Source organism: Podarcis cretensis (genome assembly GCF_951804945.1).
Source record: "Podarcis cretensis genome assembly, chromosome: 10".
Lineage (NCBI taxonomy): Eukaryota > Metazoa > Chordata > Lepidosauria > Squamata > Lacertidae > Podarcis > Podarcis cretensis.
In genome coordinates, this window is record NC_137179.1 from 50,686,438 (window position 1) to 50,709,281 (window position 22,844).

A 22,844-nucleotide genomic window follows, 5' to 3' on the forward strand; every position below is an offset into this window, starting at 1 on the left:
GAGTGGAGACACGAACCTGGTTCACCAGATTACGAGACTACCGCTCTTAACCACTACACCACAATGGCTCCCTCAGTGGTGCTCAGGTTGAGGAAACCTCAGGATCCGACCGGACCTCCGGAACAGATCCCATACGCAACCGGAGGTACCACTGTAATGTAATATAACAGCTGCAAAATCTTGTGACCCAATTAAGGTCACTAAAATGCTGAACCATTGCCTTGTCAATTTTATAACTCCCTTTAAAAGTGAGCATGTGTGTGTGGTGGTTGGAGATTGGCTGGCTGCTTCACTGTTGTTTTGCTGAGCATGGAAACTTCAAGCAGATGCTGTCCAGAGGAGTTAGTGAGGACAGACAAGCTGTAATTTATGGACTGCTTCAAAGGAATTTTAGAAGCATGAAGACCCTTTCCTGGGCTCAAGAGAGTGAAACACACTGCATTTGACTTGATATGCATAAATAATACTGCTTGTAATAGTTGACATCCTGCAAGTAAAGAGTCATTTTAAAAGTCGTGTGTGGAGTCTGCTTCATCGCAAGGGCTTCGATGGTGAAACCGCTGCATCACTTTGCATGACTCAGAAAAATAGCCATGCCCATTACATCAGCAGGAAGCTTCAGCAGCCCATTAACAGCAAACCTTTCTTGTGTTGCCACCTTCTGGACCTCTTCTGGAGGCCCACAAATATGGACACTTTGCTAGAACATCAGAATGGTGATCAGAGATTGCCAAATTCAATATAGTTACTAATCAGCCTTATTATTTACTCAGCGCTATGCAAAGGGGGGCGGTATTCCACAAAGGTCTCTTTTAACAGCCAAATGCATAGAATTTTTCAGTAACTGGAATTACAGTCGATCTAGCTTTAAGGCACAGCTTTTGTAGTTCATAACAACCATGAGAAAGATCTTCCCCACAATATCTCAGTGGGAAAATTCCTTTCATAAACTCTTCCCCACAAGCAAAATATTTTCTTTGTTCATATCAAAGACTGAATACATTGGCAGGCCATTGATTGGTGCCATAAATGTTATGGGCTTACTGATGAACAGTCTTTAATCATTTGGCAGCAATTAGCCTCTGGCCCAGGTTTTACACTCAACTAAAGGTTATAGGTTTTTCCTCCATAGGCCCCTCTATGTGACTTAAAAGATATGACAGTCAAAGTTCACTACAGAATATTACAAGATCAAGGCAAAGAATGTGTAGTTGTGTCAGTTTTCAGAGCACTGCAATGCACTAACGTTATTTTATTAATTATAACAAGGCTCACTGCCTAATTCATTTTTAGGATTATATTTATCCTGCATCATTTCACTCAGAAAACAAGCAAGAGTTATCTCCTAAATGTTCCCCCTAGACAGCACAATGCAGTGCAGATTTACCCAGAAGTAAGTCCCATTGCTTTCAGTGGAGCTTGCTCCCAGATTAAGTCCCAAGTAGGACATGGGTGGCGCTGTGGGACACGGGTGGCACTGTGGTCTAAACCACAGAGTCTAGGGCTTGCTGATCAGAAGGTCAGTGGTTCGAATCCCTGCGACGGGGTGAGCTCCCGTTGCTCGGTCCCTGCTCCTGCCAACCTAGCAGTTCAAAAGCACATCAAAGTGCAAGTAGATAAATAGGTACTGCTCCGGCAGGAAGGTAAATGGCATTTCCATGCGCTGCTCTGGTTTGCCAGAAGTGGCTTAGTCATGCTGGCCACATGACCTGGAAGCTGTATGCCGGCTCCCTCGGCCCGTAAAGTAAGATGAGCACCGCAAGCCCAGAGCCGTCCACGACTGGACCTAATGGTCAGGGGTCCCTTTACCTTTAGAACTGGGGAAATCTCTTGTTTGAAACCTGGACGAATCACTGCAAAGTGCAGACAGCACTGGTGCCTGACATGGTACAAGGCAGCTCCTTCCTCTTTTTCCAGTTGGCCATTGAGAAAAGCCCTCCCACTGGCACCAATGAGCAGTCCCATCTCCACCACTCATTGGCGTTGAGGTAGGCTGTTTTAAAATTACAATCACATCTCAGAAAGGAAGGCTTAATTCTCCCCAGATGTTGCCATCCATGCCACATGCCAGTCATCCACACATACACCTGGTATTTTTTAAAAACAACAACAACTTGATTGCTAATTATGTTGTTAATGTAACATAATTAGGCCCTAAGAAAGAAAATGACATATAGCTAGCAATCACTTTTCTTGAGCCCTCGATAATTATATTCTGGATAAAGGTAGGGGGTATTTAGTTTGAAATCCGCAATCCCTAGGATTGTCATGGATCCAAAGCTATTTTTCTACCCATGTGGTAAAGGAAATGGGTCCACAGCTCCCTCCTTTTGTCATTCCACATAGGGATTTTGTGGAACCACATAAAGATTGTGGTTCCTATGTTCAGGAACTGGGTCTGCAAACTGTTTGAGGTGGGGTTGCCGTCTCCCTACAAAAGAAATATGTAGCTTGGGGGTACAGTTACCTGAAACCCAGGGGCCAAGCCGATGTGACCGTCACTGTGCCCACACTGTGCTGACCTCCCTGCTGCCTTGCCCTTCTCCCTCTTGGTTAGCTGGTAGAAAGCTTTGCATTGGGAAGCCAGGTAAGCAATGCTACCCCACCTTGCTGGCTGCTACTGGCAAGAAAGGAAAGGGCATTTTCTGTAGGTGGTGCCATCGCTGGTACAGATTGTGTAGGGCAGGTTAAATTGGTTTTAATAAGTACAGCTTTAATAAATTAATCCATATTTTGGGTAGGAAGATGTCATGGACTAGCTGGATGCAGAAGGGTGATGAGAGGCATCAGCTGGGGGAACCCCCAAGGAAAGAAGGTTCAGAGCCAGGGGATTGGCGTGTAATGATGATGAATGGTCAGAGGAAGACGTTTGGGGTGAGGAGGTGTCAGAAGCTGAAGAGGCAACAGGGTTTATTGGGCAGGAAGAGGCCGTGGCAGAGGGCAGCCCAGAATCAGAGGCTGAAACGAGGCTGGAGAGGAGTGGGGGGAGAATCAAGGGAGTCTCCCCCTCCTGCTGCAACCAGCTTCCCTCCCTTCTGGTCTCCAAGAACACAGAGAAATGAAGAAGGTGGAACGACAAGACAATGGAGCCTTAGAGAGCGGTAGGCAGGCAGAGACCTTCAGCTGTCACAACTGCCTCACTGGGGCAAGAGCTACTGAGGAGAGTTGCTGTGACCACTAGAACATTGAGTGCTTTATTATTTTATTGTTGACCTATGCCTGTCTCCAGCTCCTGGCAGAAGAAGGCCAACGGGTTAAGCTGACTCTACATCCTATTCAGAGTAGACCCCCTGAAAATAATGGATCCAAATTAGTCATCTCCATTTCAATGAGTTTACTCAGAGTAGAACTAACATAGGCTACAACCCTTGCTCTGTAACACCCTCAATTTCACCATAGCCTCTTCTTCTGATCATTAATCCTTTACAAGAGGTCTGGGCTCTAGTTAACAGCAACTTGCCAGTTCTACTGGTACCAGGATCTTTCATTACACCGAGATGCTGAAATCCAGAATGATTTTAGAATTTCAGGCGGGGATACTTTTTTGGTCATCCTAGTTAACCACTGGTTTCACCTGCACACCGATTAGGGCATTTGAATCAACCCACCCAAGGACATTCTGCTTAGCTGTTGGATTGGCCGAATCTGCCGGATCAAAGAGAAGGGAAGCAATGGGTGTTTATGTGAACATACATCTTAGATCAGCAGCCTGCAACCTCTGGACCTCATTAATGCCAAGCGGAGCTGGCAATTTGGATACGTCCAGCCAAGCTGTCCATGGCTTAGCTGATTCAAATAAAACAGATTTCAATGCCCAACACAACCATAGTTCTTGTATCTCCACCACAGGGGTATCCTTCGACATCTGCGATAAGGAGCACTTTTCAATTTATTGTGCGTCATTTACTCAAAGTTTTGTCGTGAGAGCAATAAGGACACAGTAGCCTCCCACCATTAATGCAGGGTCTACCAGTTTTATTGTTTCTAGCAATAACACGCAGCTTCATAAAACCAGCACTGCCTGGATTATTACACTGTACCTTCCGCACAACTATTACATTGCTCATTCATGGCAATTCAAGGAAATGAAATAAGCTCCTTTTACTGAAAGCCTGGGAAGCTTATTTTCCAAATAAAAACAAACAGGTCATTCTTCTCCCCCTTTTATTCCGAAGCAAAATGTTTCAGGCGTAGCCGGGATTTATACTGCACACATAAATCAACCTCCTTAACCAATGAACGGGATCATAAAAGCAAATATAGGGCTTCAAATGGGAGTTTAAAAATCCAAAAGGGAGGGGAGAATAAATCTGTTCAACATTATTCCCTCTGACCCCAGCGCTGAAGCTTCCTTGCTGAACAGGAGAGCAGAGAAATGCAATTTCAGCTATTTTGATACCAGCACAATATATCTGCCTCTGCCAAATCCATGCAGAAAACATAGATTTCATCCTAAAAGGCTTTCTGTGTTTAAAAACCACACACACAAGGCCCAACACATAGCCATCCTGGTTCTAATTGCAGTAACTCAAGCTGGTTTCGACAAACAAAGCAATGTACTTTGAATATCAAAACTTCTCAGAATGTTCCAGTCATAAGGAAAAGCACAAATTAACTACTCCTTTGGCAGGCTGGTGGGGAGTACACATCTGAGAGATGGCATTGGAATCTGGTTGCGAGCCTTGAATGAATTAAAGGCCTCCTGCCAGTCAGATGAAAGCCTATTTATAGCTCTCAAAAGCAACGACTCCGGTATAATTTTAGAAAATGACGTGAGAGGGATGATGGGCAAACCTTCAGAGGGTTCAGTAATTTGGTTTAGATAAGGATTCATCCTTTAAATGCATTCCTGAAGCACAGCCAAGCTTTTGATGGATGACTTCTTGTGACCCCTCCTTCCTCATCGTCTAGATCCCTGTCCTGCTTGATTGCTGATGCAGCACCTTATTAAAAGAATTCTTGGGGAAACTCCCATTGACAGTCTTCTCTGTCTGAGATCTCTCTCTCTCTCCCTGTTATAGAATCATAGAATTGTAGAGTCTTTTTCCAGCTCATTCCACAGCTTCTCTCCTGTATACACTAGATCTGAAGCTGACTTCTTTTTAGAAAAGGGGGAATACCATGACATACATACATACATGCATACATACATACATACATTTAGATAGATAGATAGATAGATGATAGATATAAACAGCTGAATCATATAAAATACTGAGGCGGTGTGTGCACCAATGTATGCAAATAGAACATAAAGGTAAAAGGACCCCTGACCATTAGGTCCAGTCGTGACCGACTCTGGGGTTGTGGCACTCATCTCGCTTCATTGGCCAAGGGAACCAGTGTACAGCTTCCAGGTCATGTGGCCAGCATGACAAAGTCGCTTCTGGCGAACCAGAGCAGCACATGGAAACGCCATTTACCTTCCCGCCGGAGCGGTATCTATTTATCTACTTGCATTTGACGTGCTTTCAAACTGCTAGGTTGGCAGGAGCAGGGACTGAGCAACAGGAGCTCACCCTGTCACAGGGATTCAAACCTACTGATCGGCAAGTCCTAGGCTCTGTGATTTAACCCACAGCGCCACCCGCGTCCCCAAATAGAACATAAAAATTCATAAAAAGAGTCCGCTCAGCACATAGTTAAACTATGGAAGAAGTGTGACTAGCCCGAGGTCACCCAGCAGCTGCATGTGGAGGAGCAGAGATGCGAACCCTGTTCACCAGATTACGAGTCTACCGCTCCTAACCACTACACCACACTGGCTCTCGTAGAGACCTCTCACTCTTGTGTAGTTGAAATGAAAACTGGCTGTAGAAATTACGTGTCACTTTCATTGGCCTTCCCACTTTCCCCTCTGGCCCTGCCCACCATTGGGATGTGGTCACCAAAAGACCTTTCTTAGGCTGAAAAAGGTCCCCCAAGGCTGGTACAAAGCATTGACAAAAAGGGGTGGGAGCCAAGGAAAGGAAGCCCACTTCCTATGGGAGGAAACATAATAGACATGTCTTCTCTATGGGCATAAAAACATTCATATGGACATAGAAATAACATGATCAGCAAGAGGAATTTAAGAAGGTGTAGAGTCATCAAAGCTGAGATGGCGGGCGATAGAGCATTCTCTAGGTCAAGTAGCCCACAAATATGGGCTACATATCTGTTGTCTAGCAGTAATGAAGGCATGGCTGTGGTCTAAACCACTGAGCTTCTTGAGCTTGCCGATCAGAAGGTCAGCAATTCAAATCCCCACAACAGAGTGAGCTCCCATTGCTCTGTCCCAGCTCCTGCCAACCTAGCAGTTTGAAAGCAGTGCAAGTAGATAAATATGTACCACTGCAGCAGGAAAGTAAATGACATTTCTCATCACGGTGTCCCATTGTTCCAGAAGCAGTTTAGTCCTGCTGGCCACATAACCTGGAAAGCTGTCTGTGGACAAACACTGGCTCCCTCGGCCTAAAGCAAGATGAGTGCCGCAACCCCGTAGTCGCCTTTGACTGGACTTAACCATCCAGGGATCCTTTACCTTTTTATCAGTAGGCTTGGCAAGTGGAGAACCACCACACCCACATCTCTCCCAGCAAGGGGCAAATGGAAAACATCAAGTGAAACTTCAATAGGAGGTCAATTCACGTTGATCTGCTGGAGCACAGCTAGCTATGTCAGTATCCCTGGGAATCACAATGTAACAGGAAGCTGGCAAGCCACTCCTGCAAGGAGTGTGTTATTCTGATATCTTTTAATAAACTTGTGGTCTATTAAAACCTACCAGTTGATACCTGTTCATTTATTCCTTTTCCCATGCAAGGGTGTTTGTGTTTATTTGTTTGTGTGTGTGTTACAGTTAAACTCATTTTACCAAAACTAAGCCATTTAAAATGGGTACTCTAGTTAGCAAAACATCTCTGGGAAAGAAGGGATCATCTGCTTCAAAGCTCGGCACAAATGATAAATCAATTGTCTCATTGGAGGAGCAATTCACCAAGTCAGAATAATGAATGAGCCCTTGTATCATTGTGTTCCTAGTGGAGACATTATGCTAAATGATATGATTACTCCATCTGAACCATTTATAAAAAGTCAATCACAGTGCGGATCATATATTTTACACAGTTTATTTTGACATCCACCTATTTTTTATTCTTTGACACAAAGGTCTGAGCTATAACCTTTCTGTCATGTCTGCAGAATGAACGTTGCTAACTGAAGTTGTTGTGTTCCCTGCATTATGCCATTTGTATTAGGAAACACCATGGGGAATAAAGCTCAGAAATTGCCGCTTTCAAAAACTGACAATAAAACATGACTTTTTAACCTCTTAACTTTCTTTTTTGAACTCAGAAATGGATTGATAAAAAAATGTAGCAAATAAAACAAACACGTCTAATTCCAGTCATGGTGGGCAGCTTTTACAACTGAATAAACAACGAGATGATCTGGAACTTCCCTGCTTCTGTGAATAGGCATAGCTGTAATGCTTCTTTTTATGTTTATTTATTTAGTCACTGGGTATCAACTCAAGTATGCAAACATTATGCATATGGGGTGTTCTATGGGCCATCAGCTCTCACACACTAGAAGATGGAAGACATAGCCTCCAACATTCTCCAATGAAAATAGTGATGTCCAGTGTGGTGTAGTGGTTAAGAGCGGTGGACTCGTAATCTGGTGAACCGGGTTCGCGTCTCCGCTCCTCCACATGCAGCTGCTGGGTGACCTTGGGCCAGTCACACTTCTCTGAAGTCTCTCAGCCTCACTCACCTCACAGAGTGTTTGTTGTGGGGGAGGAAGGGAAAGGAGATTGTTAGCCGCTTTGAGACTCCTTAGGGTAGTGATAAAGCGGGATACCAAATCCAAACTCTTCTTCTTCTTCTTCTATTCCATAACACCACCATCAACAACAATTTTATTATTCATACCCCACCCGTCAGACTAAGCTGCCTCAGCTTCTCTGAGCGGCTTCCAACATATATATATAAAAACATAATAAAACATTCAGAAAACATCCCTATATAGGCCTCCCTTCATATTTCTTCTGAAGGTTGTATAGTTAGTTATCTCATTGGCTCGGGGCTTGCATAACCCCATGCCCGTCAACATTTATCTGATGAAAATAGGGATGTCCTAAGGAAAAGTGGGGATGTGGGTGGCGCTGTGGGTTAAACCACAGAGCCTAGGACTTGCTGATCAGAAGGTTGGCAGTTCCAATCCCTCCGACGGGGTGAGCTCCCGTTGCTCGGTCCCTGCTCCTGCCAACCTAGCAGTTCGAAAGCACGTCAAAGTGCAAGTAGATAAATAGGTATCAGTCTGGTAGGAAGGTAAACAGCATTTCCGTGCGATGCTCTGGATTACCAGAAGCGGTTTAGTCATGCTGCCCACATGACCCGGAAGCTGTACGCCGGCTCCCTCGGCCAATAAAGTGAGATGAGTGAAGCAACCCCAGAGTCGGCCACGATTGGACCTAATGGTCAGGGGTCCCTTTACCTTTACCTTTTTATCCACAATTGGGGGCTCTGCAGGTGAAGGGCAGCAGCTTTATCACTGCAGAGAAAGGTGAGGCAGGGCAAAAACATGAAGCACAGTCTCCTATACAGTCATACCTCGGGTTGCGAACGTGATCCGTGTGGGAGGCACGTTCGCAACCCACAGCACCGCGTCTGCACACACGCGTGATGCGATTTGGCGCTTCTGCGTGTGATGTCATTTTGTGCTTCTGCGCATGCAGGAGTGTCAAAACCCAGTGTTGTTAGGCTGCAGGTCTCATTATCCCTGGCCACTGCTCATGCTGGCTGGGACTGATGGAGTTGGAATCCAGCTTGGGGTCTTAGGTTCCCTACCTTGTCTTTCCTCTAATATAAAAGCAGTCAGGGTTTCTTCTTCCTCAGACAAGCAACAAGGACTTGGTTGCTACTCCCACAGAAGGCAATGCTAAAACTCCTGCTTACAGCGACCAATATCAGCCATCAGAACAGAAATTAATTTTGTGGAAGTGATACATTAGCTATTCTTTATGCCTCCCCTTTTTATCTAATTAGGCTTCAGTGGAGTTCAGTCTCCAACTGTAATTATATATAGTTTTCAGTCTACGTTTCTCAAGACACTGTTACACCCGCACCACACACACACACACACACACACACACACACACGTAAAATTAAATCTGCCTCGTACTTGACAGCACCTTAGGTCAAAGTTTTCCAACGGATGTGACAGATAGAAATCTGCTCCAAAAATACATTTAACTGAATTTTACTCATCTAATCAGAAAAGGTATTTGTGGTATTACTTGTATATAGGCTAAGGGAGGAATTGCACTGCTAGAAACATTCTTCCACTGCAAGTATATCTGCTTGCCTGATGGAATGATCTATCCTATCCGTTCCCCATATGCTGTTCTGGGGGTTTTCCTGACCACATGGGCCAATTTTGGGATGTAGGGGGACATGCAGAGAGACCAGGAACTTTTGACTTCTCTCTTTGGACTATTTTTGCTCCAGCTGGTCATAACAAGAACTCTGCAGCTAACAACAAATGCCCGAGTTTGCCTTTTTCCTTCTCCTTCCCAATCCTCTTTCCTTTTGTGCCATGTCAAATCCAAGGGCAGAGACTGACTCATTATAGAGACCTTTATTCCAGTCTGTTCATCAGAAGAGCAGCGTAGCAGAGGAGGAGATATAAAATGCTGTGCACAAACCCATAAATAAGATATAAGCAGCACAAGCAAATAGAACTTTGAGAACAGATTAATTTTGCGACGATAAATTTATGTACAGAACGAGGAAGGCAAAGTCCGTTTTCTCTCTCTAGTGTCATTACAGATCATTTCAAGGTGTTTTTGTTCTAATGCTATGCAAACTTCAAACATGATCATGCCTTTCAGAAGCCATAGAGGCTGGATCAATTCTATAGTATCTTCAACAATAAGTAAGTGATTATGTGTGTTGACATTACCGCAAGGAGACATCTCTTGTCTATTTGCACCTTAGAATCATAGAATTGTAGAGTTGGAAGGGACTCCAGGCGTTCTCTAGTTCAACCCCCTGCAATGCAGGTAATCTCAACATACGGCCTCCCATCCAGTTTGAAACCATACCGGACCCTGCTTAGCTTTGCAAATGTGCTAGCAGAAGAAAAAATGTTGCCACAGCTCCTATAGCTTTATAAGACAAATGTTGTTTGGCATGCTTACTTAGCTAAGATTAATCCATTACCACGCAAGCCAAATTCCTTAATACAATTGTAACACAAGCCAGTGAGAATGCAGTAATAGCTAAGGTGGAAACTTTACAAACATGTTTTGATTCTGACCAGTGGGATGCCAGAAGCCTGGCTTGTATTAAAACTGTTATTGTTCATGTTTATTATTTTAAAGCAAGTTGAAAATGTATTCTATTTTTTAAAAAATTCAAATGTACAGTTTTGGAAGAGTTTAAGCATTCTTGGGAAGGAACTGTAACATTCAATTGCTATGTAAACAAAGCGGGCAAAAAAAATAAATTAAAAAAATCCCTACCTCTGTATGGTGAAGAGAAGCAAAATTACCCATTAATGGCCACAATAAAGTATTATTATAACAGATGCTAATATACCTAACGTAGTCATTATTGCAAGGCACCTAGTGATTAAGCATGCATATCCCTTTTGTTATGCAAAAATGGCAACAGCTTTATGGTACATTGCAGGCGCTCAAAGGTAATAAAAATAAGTGTGCCTTTCAACTAAGGTACTCTCCAGTAGCCATCAAACTTCCTGAGGAAGCACAAACAACTGCCATTTAATCGGCTATGCAGAAAAGAAGCAATCAGACACACAACATTACTCATATTTTATCCTGCTGTTTCTGTATATGCTAGTGCTAACAACAAACAATTTCTTTACTCTGGTGTGCACTGTGCATGCAGTTGCTAATATGCATCAGTGTGCCCAAGGAGGATTATGTCTGTGAGATCCCATGGTCCCTGAGACAAGCCTGAAAGGTGCATTTCAAACAAGAGCTTAACATGTAATTATTGTAAGGTAGTGTTCAGAGAATGGGAATCAATGGAGTAGCAGGGCAGTTTGGAAGATGAATGTAATAGATAATTTTATTTTTATTTATTTATTTATTCATTCATTCATTCATTCATTCATTCATTCATTCATACCCCGCCCATCTGGCTGGGCCTCCCCAGCCACTCTGGGCGGCTTCCATAGAAACCAAAAATACAGTAAAATATCACACGTTAAAAACTTCTCTGAACAGGGCTGCCTTAAGATGTCTTCTGAATGTCAGGTAGTTGTTTATCGCTTTGACATCTGGGTGGACGCCACTACCGAGAAGGCCCTCTGCCTGGTTCCCTGTAGCTTTGCTTCTCGCAATGAGGGAACCGCCAGAAGGCCCTCGGCGCTGGACCACAGCGTCCAGGCAGAATGATGGGGGTGGAGACGCTCCTTCAGGTATACTGGACCGAGGCCGTTTAGGGCTTTAAAGGTCAGCACCAACACTTTGAATTGTGCTCGGAAACGTACTGGGAGCCAATGTAGGTCTTTCAAGACCGGTGTTATATGGTCTCGGCGGCCGCCCCCAGTCACCAGTCTAGCTGCCGCATTCTGGATTAGTTGTAGTTTCCGAGTCACCTTCAAAGGTAGCCCCACGTAGAGTGCATTGCAGTAGTCCAAGCGGGAGATAACCAGAGCATGCACCACTCTGGCGAGACAGTCCGCAGGCAGATAGGGTCTCAGCCTACGTACCAGATGGAGCTGGTAAACAGCTGACCTGGACACAGATTTGACCTGTGCCTCCATGGACAGCTGTGAGTCCAAAATGACTCCCAGGCTGCGCACCTGATCCTTCAGGGGCACAGTTACCCTATTCAGGACCAGGGAATCCTCCACACCTGCCCGCCTCCTGTCCCCCCAAAACAGTACTTCTGTCTTGTCAGGATTCAACCTCAATCTGTTAGCCGCCATCCATCCTCCAACCGCCTCCAGACACTCACACAGGACCTTCACCGCCTTCACTGGTTCTGATTTAAAAGAGAGGTAGAGCTGGGTATCATCCGCATACTGATGAACACCCAGCCCAAACCTCCTGATGATCTCTCCCAGCAGCCGCATGTAAATGTTGAAAAGCATGGGGGAGAGGACAGAACCCTGAGGCACCCCACAAGTGAGAGCCCAGGGGTCTGAACACTCATCCCCCACCACCACTTTCTGAACACGGCCCAGGAGGAAGGAGCGGAACCACTGTATGACACTGCCCCCAGCTCCCAGCCCCTCAAGACAGTCCAGAAGGATGTTATGGTCGATGGTATCAAACGCCGCTGAGAGATCCAGCAGAACTAGGAAACAGCTCTCACCTTTGTCCCTAGCCCCCTGGAGATAATCAACCAGTGCGACCAAGGCAGTTTCAGTCCCATGATGAGGCCTGAATCCCGACTGGAAGGGATCCAAATGGTCCGCTTCTTCCAGGCGTGCCTGGAGTTGTTCGGCAACCGCTCGCTCAATCACCTTGCCCAAGAATGGAAGATTTGAGACTGGGCGATAGTTGGCCATCGTGGCCGCATCTAAAGATGGTTTTTTAAGAAGCGGTTTAATAACCGCCTCTTTCAGCGGGTCTGGGAAGGCTCCCTCATGGAGGGAAGCATTCACCACCCCATGAAGCCCATCGCCCAGTCCTTCCCGGCTAGCTTTTATAAGCCAGGATGGGCAAGGATCAAGGAGACGTGGTTGGTTTCACTCATCCAAGCAGCATGTCCACATCCTCGGAGGTAACAGATTGGAATTGATCCCACACAACTTGACTAGACAGAACTCTAGCACTCTCCCACCCCGGCCCTGCTCCCACGGTGGAGTCTACTTCTTCCCGAATATGAGCGATTTTATCTGCAAAAAATGTAACATTGTGACTTGAGCTAGACAAAGAGAAGCGAATGCTTACAATCCACTTTTTGAACCCCAACGTACGTCATTCAAGCCTCCTGCAAAATTATGCTATTTCAGACTGCGGGCGACGAATTACATATTTGAATGCTGAAATTTCATCGTGCCAGAAAACGAGCATATCAGGAAGATAGGGAAGCGAAAACCCTTTCAGTGACATGCACTTTTCTGTAGGGGATTTTTTTGATAGGAAGGAGAGTGTTCAAGCCAACAGGCATGACTGATTTGATATTCATTCTGTAGTGGTCCAGATTCAAGAGGTTTGGGTGGATGGAGGATGGAGGATGTATTTTGCTTGGCTGGAATGTAACCTTCTGCACAAAGCTAGGAGTAACATCCATTTCTCTGCCTGTTTTTGGCTCTGCCCCCTCCCCCCATTGGTCTGTGGCCCCTGGAACTGCAGCCTTCAAGCTGAAAAATGTTCCCCACCCCTGAATTAGATAACAAAGGGGAGGCACAGAAATCTTAGTACCTGCAGTTTGCTCCCTAAAAAGGTAACATTATCCTTTATAGCTGTTAAAGCATAACAAATTCTAGTATATATTCACGGGCAAATTAAGATATTTCTGAGCATTGGTTCTTGAGAATGAAACTCTTGACAACCAATCCACCTACTGTCATTGTAATACAGGCAACAATGAGGAAGCACGAAGCACGGAAGGCACATCTTAGAACAATGGAGTCAATCAGAGAAAAATTACAGCAGATGGATATTCTCTGCAGAGGCCAATCACTGTACCAGAATAGCTGCGAGAAAACAGGGAGGGGAAGACAGAAAGCAAGCAATTTTTGCCATTTCAAGCTTTCTATTATTTCAACACAGTGGCATTTTCAACCTTGAAATATCCATCCCCTCCCGAGCGGCATATAACAGCAATGACTGGTGGGAATGCTTCATTAAAGCATTCATTAATGCTTTAATGAAAAGCATTAAATAGCCATGACTGCTGACCAATGGCCAGAAGGAGAGAACCCCCTCTCCTCTCCTTGGGGAGAGCACTCCACAAATGAGGAGCCATTGCCGAAAAGGCTCATTCTCATGTTCCTCCTCCCTCCTGACATCTCATGGAGGAGGCACACAAAGAACATCTTCAGATGATGATTCCAGGGTCTGGGTCAGTTCCTATAACGACCGGGGCCAGTTCACATGACCATTTGATGTTTGCCCAGATGCTTGTTATCTCATCTTTCAAAGATATTATGCTTCACTAGCTGTTAAGTCCCCATCACTCTTCATAAAGCTGTACTGTGAGCCACAGATTCAACTATGTTCTGAAAACAACATGGCTGCTAACCTTCATTACAGTGATACTGGATCCCAACGAAAACGTAAGTAGCTGCCATTTCAATCCAGTCCCTTGTTTGCTATTTCAGTGCATGTGGGTATGTGGGTATAGCAAGAGTGGCAAAGCTGTAGGCCTCCAGATGTTATTGAACTACAACTTCTCCCTGACCGTTTTCCATACTAGCAGGGGCTGATGGGAGTTGGAGTCCAGCTGGAGGTCCACAGGGTAGCCACCCCTAGGAGTTTTGGGGTGTAACCTTAGAAACCACGTGCTTCATACTGATGGTGCAGAAAGCCAACAGAGGCAGCAGTTCCAGGGGGCATGTTCAGATCTGTTTCAGAAGTTGTGAGTTGAGTTTGAAGAATGTTGACCTGACACTTGGGAGATGCTTGGGCTATGAGCAGGGCATACCTGCTTAACCACACACTACCACCACCCCAGCATGAAACAGATGCTTTGGATCTTTGGATAGCAGATTCAAGAGATAGCATTGTTTTTCGTCTCCTCTGTGTGCCCCCTTTGTAAAATGAGCTCCAATCTAAAGCAGAAGGGCATTGCTTTCACTTTTTGTTGCAGGTCTGGCAATGTCCAAACTTGAAAATATTCTGAGCCCTTGAATTTAATGTGCTTCTTCTGGCACAATTGTTCCGAGGGCTTAAGCAATAATGAATTATTTCTCTACAAGATAACTTCAGTTATACCTCTAACTGATCTGCTATTACAGTAAGGTCAGACATGTCACAGTGCCTGATTAATGGAATGGACTTACTGAAACTGTTCAGAGTTAAGATCCCAATTACAATACAGGTCATAAATCCCTGTATTTCTCTCAGTCCAGAATCCCACTTACTTCTAATGTGTGCTTGAAATGATCTAACTTTAGATTGTTCTCTGTTTCACAGAAATGTTGATGCACATGTTAGAAACGGAACAGAAACTAAGACTTTCCCCCATGGCATTACAGTTACTTTCATTACCGATATTGTTACCTTTACCAATAAACCATCAATACACACTTAGCAGGAAAGTGTGATCTGATGGGCACATCCCAATTTGAAGAAAACTGTTTTCAAGATACTTTAGCCCAATTTTGCTACACTTAAGTTACAAGTAAACTTCAGTGTTACTGGAAAGAGAGCTACACATCAATTCTTTGTTGTATTCGCAGAATGATGAAGGAAGCAAGGATGGAACTGTAAGGTGCACATGGACTTGATAGGAGCCATCAATCATGTGAAGCCTTGATAGGAAGGTCAAGGTACATATGAAAGCAAGTGGGGAAGTGAAAAGACCTAGGAAACACAAATCTGATTGATATGAGGTCAACAATTAACCTTGATTCCCTGTACCAAATTAATTAAATCCAGATGGGAAAAGTCTGATAAATTTGATGAGGTGGGTCAGATAGACTAATGCGTGTCAGGATAGGTCAAAGAGAATGTCGTCCTTGGAGGTAGTCAAAGAAATAAATTTTGAAGCAGTGAATGGAAGGCTGAGTGTATCAGCCCATAAGGGCATCTCATAAAGAAGGCGCTGAGGGTTTCATTGATTTGATGTTATGCTCATTATTACTGGGCATCTATATCTGTGCCCTGTTTTCTGAAGAAGTTACACAGAATGCCATCTTACATTAAAAATGGTTATCAAGCACCTGGGTTTGCCAAAGCCTCAGGGTCAAACTACACATGGCACTAGATGCATCATTAAAAACTATGGGCTGTATGCAATGTTAGTGTTGAAATTGCCATGCCAAAGTTAGCCCTGCTCATTAATTTCAGTGGGTCTACTCTGAATATAAGTAACATGGGATAAATAGCATTGGATGCAACCCTGTGAAAGGGGTGTTTTTATTGAATAAAAGGCACAAGAGCAGAGAGGAGTTCTATTGGGACCATACTGCACAGCTGCCTTGTCTGTCTCCTGTTTCCTGTTGACAGTTGTGACCAATGCTATTTTTCTAGAAAAAGAGGTGCCAGAACTCACTCACCATGAACACCTTCCCTGTTTAATAATAATAATAATAATAATAATAATAATAATAATAATTTATACCCTGGGTTTCCCCAGCCACTCTGGGTGGCTTTCAACAGAGCATTAAAAACAGAATAAATATTCAAACATTAAAAACTTCCCTAAACAGGGCTGCCTTCAGATGTCTTCTAAAAGTCAGATAGTTGTTTATTTCTTTGACATCTGATGGGTAGGCATTCCACAGGGCGGGCGCCACTACCGAGAAGGCCCTCTGCCTGGTTCCCTGTAACTTCGCTTCTCACAGGGAGGGAGCCACCAGAAGGCCCTCAGGACTGAACCTCAGTGTCCGGGCAGAACGATGGGGGTGGAGACGCTCCTTCAGGTATACAGGTATACCTCACATGGGAGGTGCCAAAGCTGATTTCTGGTGAGTTTTGGCTGAAAAAAAATCCATGGTTGTGACCACTTTCACCCTCTTTTGCATCCAAACTGTTTCAAGTAAATATGTGCTTGAGACCACAGCTGAAATTTATATTGGTTGTTCATTTAGATTCCTTAGCTCTGTTGTCCCAGTTGTTCCAGTTCTGACTCTCTATGGCTTCTGCCCACACACAAATTCCAGAAGTTTATTTGCCGCTACATCAATTTGCATCAAGCAGAATTGATGCAGTATTGCCTACATATTGGTAAAGCTGTTTTCTCTCCCACCCTCACTCGGAGTATATAGTGGCACATTTGGAACACAGTATATTTGCACTTAAATTGGCTCCATCAGCTTGAGGCCAATAATTCTTGTAAAGTGAGATGAGCAAACAGCTACAAAATATAGTTAAAAATATAAGCGCAGCTACAAAAATCTGTTATGCCTTCTTCACAAACTGCACATACACTTGTTTAGCATCAAGAGAAGTACTTCACTGCCTGGTGTGGCCCCATGGCATAGGGGAAAGTATGAGGATATCACAACTATACAGGAGGGTGCTGACAAATTTGGAAAGATTCATACAGTTGAACCCTCATGTGGATGCAATATTCACATACACTGCCTAGTGAAGTGATCTTGCACAAGTGCAAAACAGGTCCTATACGTGTGCATATGCTGGGGGCTCGGTATCATCCTGGCCTCCAAAACCTCACCCCCCAACTTTTGGTCCATTGCCTTGCATGATGGGATATGATGCATTTCAAAAATGTTGCTGCGATGGCGCCAGTCATAGTTGCATTGTACTGAGTTGAAAAGCGAGAAGAATATTGGGCTGAAATAAACACCAAATCCTAACCATTTCAGCAGGGATTTAGTATAACAATCCCCCCCCCCAATGCTGAGAATGACTTTTGCACACTAGGGGTTGGATTCAAACTTAGTCATCCTTAGAGTAGACCCACTGACTTAAATCTGGATCCAATTCTAGATGATTGGTACTTACAGCTGAGTGAAAATGGCCTCCCATAATCCCCCATGCTATTTTGGGCAGTGAAATTGGGTTGAGGACAATTCGCCAAACATTATCCAGGGGAGAACTGAAATTGTCCAATAGTTTAGGAGCAGCTTAACAAAGGAAATTTTCAACAATGTGTGGTTTTTTTTGTTTTTTTGTTTTGAGAGGATATGGCTCACTTTAATGTTGAATTAAACTCTGGGTGACAGCCAACACTTATTGCCAAGGAGACCCACTGAAATCAATTGACTTAAATAATTTGATTCTGTTACTTAATTGCTTTAAGTGACTGTATTCTGAGGGTGGCTAATTCTGGATATCATCCTCTATGATTATTAGTTCATGTTGGCGGATTAAGGAAGCAGAGGACTGAGAGGACTAGGGACCAAGCTCATGGCTTCCGTTAGTAATATTAAACTAATATTGAGCAATATTAAGACTGGATCCACAGCCTCATTCAGGAGTTCAAAAATATTGCTTTTCAAAAAAAATCTGTTCGGAAATTATTTACTGAGAAACTGTGGCTCAGTCCTGTTCTGTTTCTATTACTAAAGTTAGTTGCAGATAAAGTAGTAACAATTTGGAGGAAATCACAGGAAATGGTGTGTAGCAAGAGTAGCCAATACGGTGCTCTCCAGATGTTGGACTACAACTCCCATCAGCCCTGACAGAATGATGATTATTCAGGGATGATGGGAGTTGTAGTCCATATGATAGCCACCACATTGGCTTCTCCTGTTATATAAGATTAAATAATCCACAAGTGGAAAGTAATGTTCTCAGTACAACTGAACCAAATTTATATGAGCATTTAGGGCACTTCTGGTTGGTCCCTAGTTTGGTTAGAAGGCCTTTACTGCAACTATTATTATTTCAACCTGTAATTTAATACCAGCCTGAGTCGGCCTAACTTTATTGCAATGGCAATTTGCGGGTGCCGGAGCCACCTTGTAAATAAGATGAGTGCATCCATTGTGTGCATCCTGGATAAATATCTTTAAATAAATAACAACTCTGCTGTGCAAACATCATTCAAAAATGCAATTAAACTTAAGACTTACTCTGCACAGTAATATATATATATATATATGAGGGAGCACTGAAGCCAAGGATTTTCAAATGAAGTTTCCCTCTTAGCTCGATACCCTCAAGGTCATATTGTGGTGACTTCATTTTTCATAGTCAAAGGAATGATTTAGTAATAATGGTGGCAGCATCCTGTGCCTTCAGTATAATGATATTCAGTGTTGCATAGGATAATGTAGGGGCTATTCGTATTCATGTTTCTCATTGCGGCCACACAAAGTGGATCCATCTGTTAGAAGCTCTCTTGCATCTTATTAAACACAATGTGAAGAGTGGGTTGGGGAAGCAAAACAAAAGTGGAAGGAAAACTGCATCACGTTGTAAAAGAGATGGTCACACTTTCATAAGGTAAAGGTAAAGGTACCCCTGCCCGTACGGGCCAGTCTTGACAGACTCTGGGGTTGTGCGCCCATCTCACTTAAGAGGCCAGGGGCCAGCGCTGTCCGGAGACACTTCCGGGTCACGTGGCCAGCGTGACATCGCTGCTCTGGCCAGAGCCAGAGCCAGAGCCGCACACGGAAACGCCGTTTACCTTCCCGCTGGTAAGCGGTCCCTATTTATCTACTTGCACCCGGAGGTGCTTTCGAACTGCTAGGTTGGCAGGCGCTGGGACCGAGCAGCGGGAGCGCACCCCGCCGCAGGGATTCAAACCGCCGACCTTTCGATCAGCAAGCCCTAGGCACTGAGGCTTTAACCCACAGCGCCACCTGCGTCACTTTCATAGTTTCCCCCATTAAACCAAAGTTCAGAGGCATACTATTAAGCCAGGTTTCTGCCTACTGGAACCAACCATTACATCACATATTGCTTTGGCATTCTCAGTAGAACTGCACTGAAGGATAGAAGCACGGGATGGTTGGGAGAAAAAAGGCCAACTCAGTTTTTGCCCTCCAGGTGTCTTGGACCAGCCAGCAGGTGCTGGGAGTTGTAGTTCAAAACATTTGAAGGGAAACCACATTGGCAAGGGCTGGTCTAACCAGTGGTGTACCGGGGGCACAGAGCTGGGCTCCATTGAACATGGCTTCTCCATGTGAACTAGGAAGTGACATCTCCAAACAACCAAATAACTCTTTTCTTATCTCTGCAGCTGCAATCTCTTGGGTGATGTGGAGACTGCTGGGCAGTTGAATGTGCATGAGTACTCTATCCATCACCCTCCCTCTCAACTTCCTCCACATGGCCCTGGGCACTGGCAACACACGCTATGCCACTGGGTCTAACCCTCTGAACCACCCTCACAGCTGCCACCTACAGAACAACCTACTCAATCCAGACCACAAATGGTGAGTAGAACGAGATTGGAGATGGCTTAGACATATTCCACTATGAAGAAACACAAGGAAGAAACAGTTTCCCCACCAGTTTTCCTGACTACAAGATCCCGAGGTTAATGAGAGAAGATCTTATGGCTGACACTTGTTCTGATACACTGCCAGCAGCAGCTGCCACATCCACACTGTGCTAAGCTCCCTATGCCTTGCCCCTTCTCCCCTTGGCAGCAATGCTCACCATCAGGAAGCCAAGTGAGCAACACAACCCTGCCTTCACCAACCCACCAATCTCTGCCAACTACATTGACTCTAAGGCCACCATGGTTAGAAGCTAAGTGGTAGATATACCATGGGCCTCCTCATGTGGTTGACTCCACCCCCCACAAACACCAGTCAGAATGGCCAATGATCAGGGATGGTGGGAGATGTTGTCCAACAACATCTTGAGGGCACTACATTGGCAAAGGTAAAGGTAAAGGGACCCCTGACCATTAGGTCCAGTCGCAGACGACGGGTTGTGGCGCTCATCTCGCTTTATTGGCCGAGGAAGCCAGCGTACAGCTTCTGGGTCATGTGGCCAGCATGACTAAGCCGCTTCTGGCGAACCAGAGCAGCACATGGAAACACCGTTTACCTTCCCGACGGAGCGGTACCTATTTATCTACTTGCACTTTGACGTGCTTTCGAACTGCTAGGTTGGCAGGAGCAGGAACCGAGCAACGGGAGCTCACCCCGCGCGGGGATTCGAACCGCTGACCTTCTGATCAGCAAGTCCTAGGCTCTGTGGTTTAACCCACAGCGCCACCCGTGTCCCTCTACATTGGCAAACTCTACTCTAAATAGTCAGTGACAAAAAAAGTCAATTGAAACCAAAGAAAATTCTTACTTTGTCTGCCAGAGCCCTATGTGTGTCTGTGTGTGAATATTCAAATAGTGGCAGAGTTGAAAGGCCACATGAAGACATTTTTGCTCTTCTCTTGTGCAGGACTCCCAATGTAGCAGTGAAATTTGAAAGAGCAAGCCTGGATGGTCTACAAAAAACTATCTCCTTAGAAACACTGGTTGGTAGGAAGAAATCTGACACAACAAGCTGCCGCTAGACTGGGTGAGAATTTGCTGGCACAAAGGGGGGAAAGACTGCCTGTTGAGAACGGTTGTTAATTCCACATAACCACAGATTGTACATTGATAGTTTTGTAAACCTTGCCTCGGTATGTTAGTGCATCCTCACAATGGAGGCCTTTTTATCACAAACAACTTCCCTTTTATTTCCTCCTTTTCTTTCATTCCATTTTGGCAAACGGCAGCTGCCCATTTCTACAGTCACAAAACCCTGGCAAAACAAAGCTGGCAATAATCAGATTTTTTTTTTAATAAACAAAAACCAAGTAGCTTTTAAAGCCTCCCCCCCCCCACCAGAGAACACTGATGTAATGCAAACCTATTAATAGCGGCTGTGAAACAAACATTTATTTGACTTTATAAAGCCTTGGCAGAACAGCAGAGGCTGGAGTGGGGGGACTCTAGCAAGAAAGCAACTTCAGCAATCCCTGGAAGAAATATTGAGACAATGTACCTGCATGACAATCAGAAGGTCAAACACTAAGATGAAGGAAGCCAAGAAGGCCCGCGAAACCTCGTCGCTTGGCAGGAATCCACGGTTCAGCTTGTCCCAGCTGATCCAGTCAGTTGTGATGACAAGCACAACCACTGAGGTCAAAGTAAACAGAACTGTCCTGAATGGAGAAAGCAGAAAAGAGGTCATCAAATCACAGTGTGTGTGTGTGCCTGCAGAGGATGGGTGGAATTACAAGGTTGCTTTTATCTATCTTGCAAATGCTTTTAAAGGATGATGTTTTTTATCCACTTGAAATTGCTGGTTGACCTTCTTTTAAAACAGGGGCAGGGAATCTCTCATATCTACACACACACACATTTTTTAAATTAAATTTTCTGTTTTACAATTTAGAATGTTCATTTAAACATCCTTAAAATGTCAGTGACTTCCCTTCTTCTCTTTCCATGGTTCATTTTGCATAATATAAATCCCTGCATATTTTACATAAACTAAACCATTCACTATTCCATTGTTACATCCATCATAACTTATTTACAGTGTTGAATTTATCTTAATGCTGCCAATGTTTTCAAGTGTACGCAATTTCCCCCCATATATTCAATAAACATTTTCCAATCTTCTTTAAACGTATGTTATTCTTGTGCTCTTATTCTATATGTTAGGTCTGCAAGCTGCACATATTCTATCAGTTTAAGTAGCCATTCTTTTTTAATTGGGATTTCACTTGTTTCCCATTTTTGGGCTAACAAAACATGGGCTGAAGTGGTGGCATACATAAATAACCTTTTTGACACCTGGGAATTTCCTTCTGAATTATCCCCAACAAAAAGGACTCTGGTTTTCTTTAAAGTGCTTTGAAACTTTTCTTTTTCAATTCATTATGGATTATTTCCCAATACCCTTTTACCCATTTACAGGTCCACCACATATGAAAGAAAAGGGTGGGGAATCTCAAGTCTGTGGGCCAAGTGTGGCCCTCCAGGCATCTCTGTCTGGCCCTTGGAACTGTGTCCAAGTCACACTCCCTCGATCAACCTCATACTATCAACCCTTCACATCCACTATCCTGGGAATCTTGGGAGCTGTAGTTTACCCCCACAGAGCTACAATTCTCAGCACCCTCAACTAACTACAGTTTCCATGATTCTTTGGGGGAAGGTTGTTGTTGTTTCAATTTATATCCCCACCCTTTCTCAAAAGATCCTTGGGTGGTGTACAGCATTAAAAACACATTACAGAATGTCAATGATAAAACAGAATAAAAAACAGAATGAAAAGCATACAGTGGTACCTC

At 44.2% G+C, this 22,844-nt stretch overlaps 1 protein-coding gene across 3 annotated transcripts in view; it reads right to left on the reverse strand.

The window, feature by feature from the left end:
• TMEM117 (transmembrane protein 117) overlaps positions 1-22,844 on the reverse strand; it is a 215,750-nt gene that overhangs the window by 22,553 nt on the left and 170,353 nt on the right. For all 3 annotated transcript variants that reach the window (XM_079994283.1, XM_079994284.1, XM_079994285.1), the window contains exon 6: positions 21,548-21,707. In XM_079994283.1, coding sequence (XP_079850409.1) covers positions 21,548-21,707 — 160 coding nt within the window. The remainder of the gene's footprint in view (positions 1-21,547; positions 21,708-22,844) is intronic.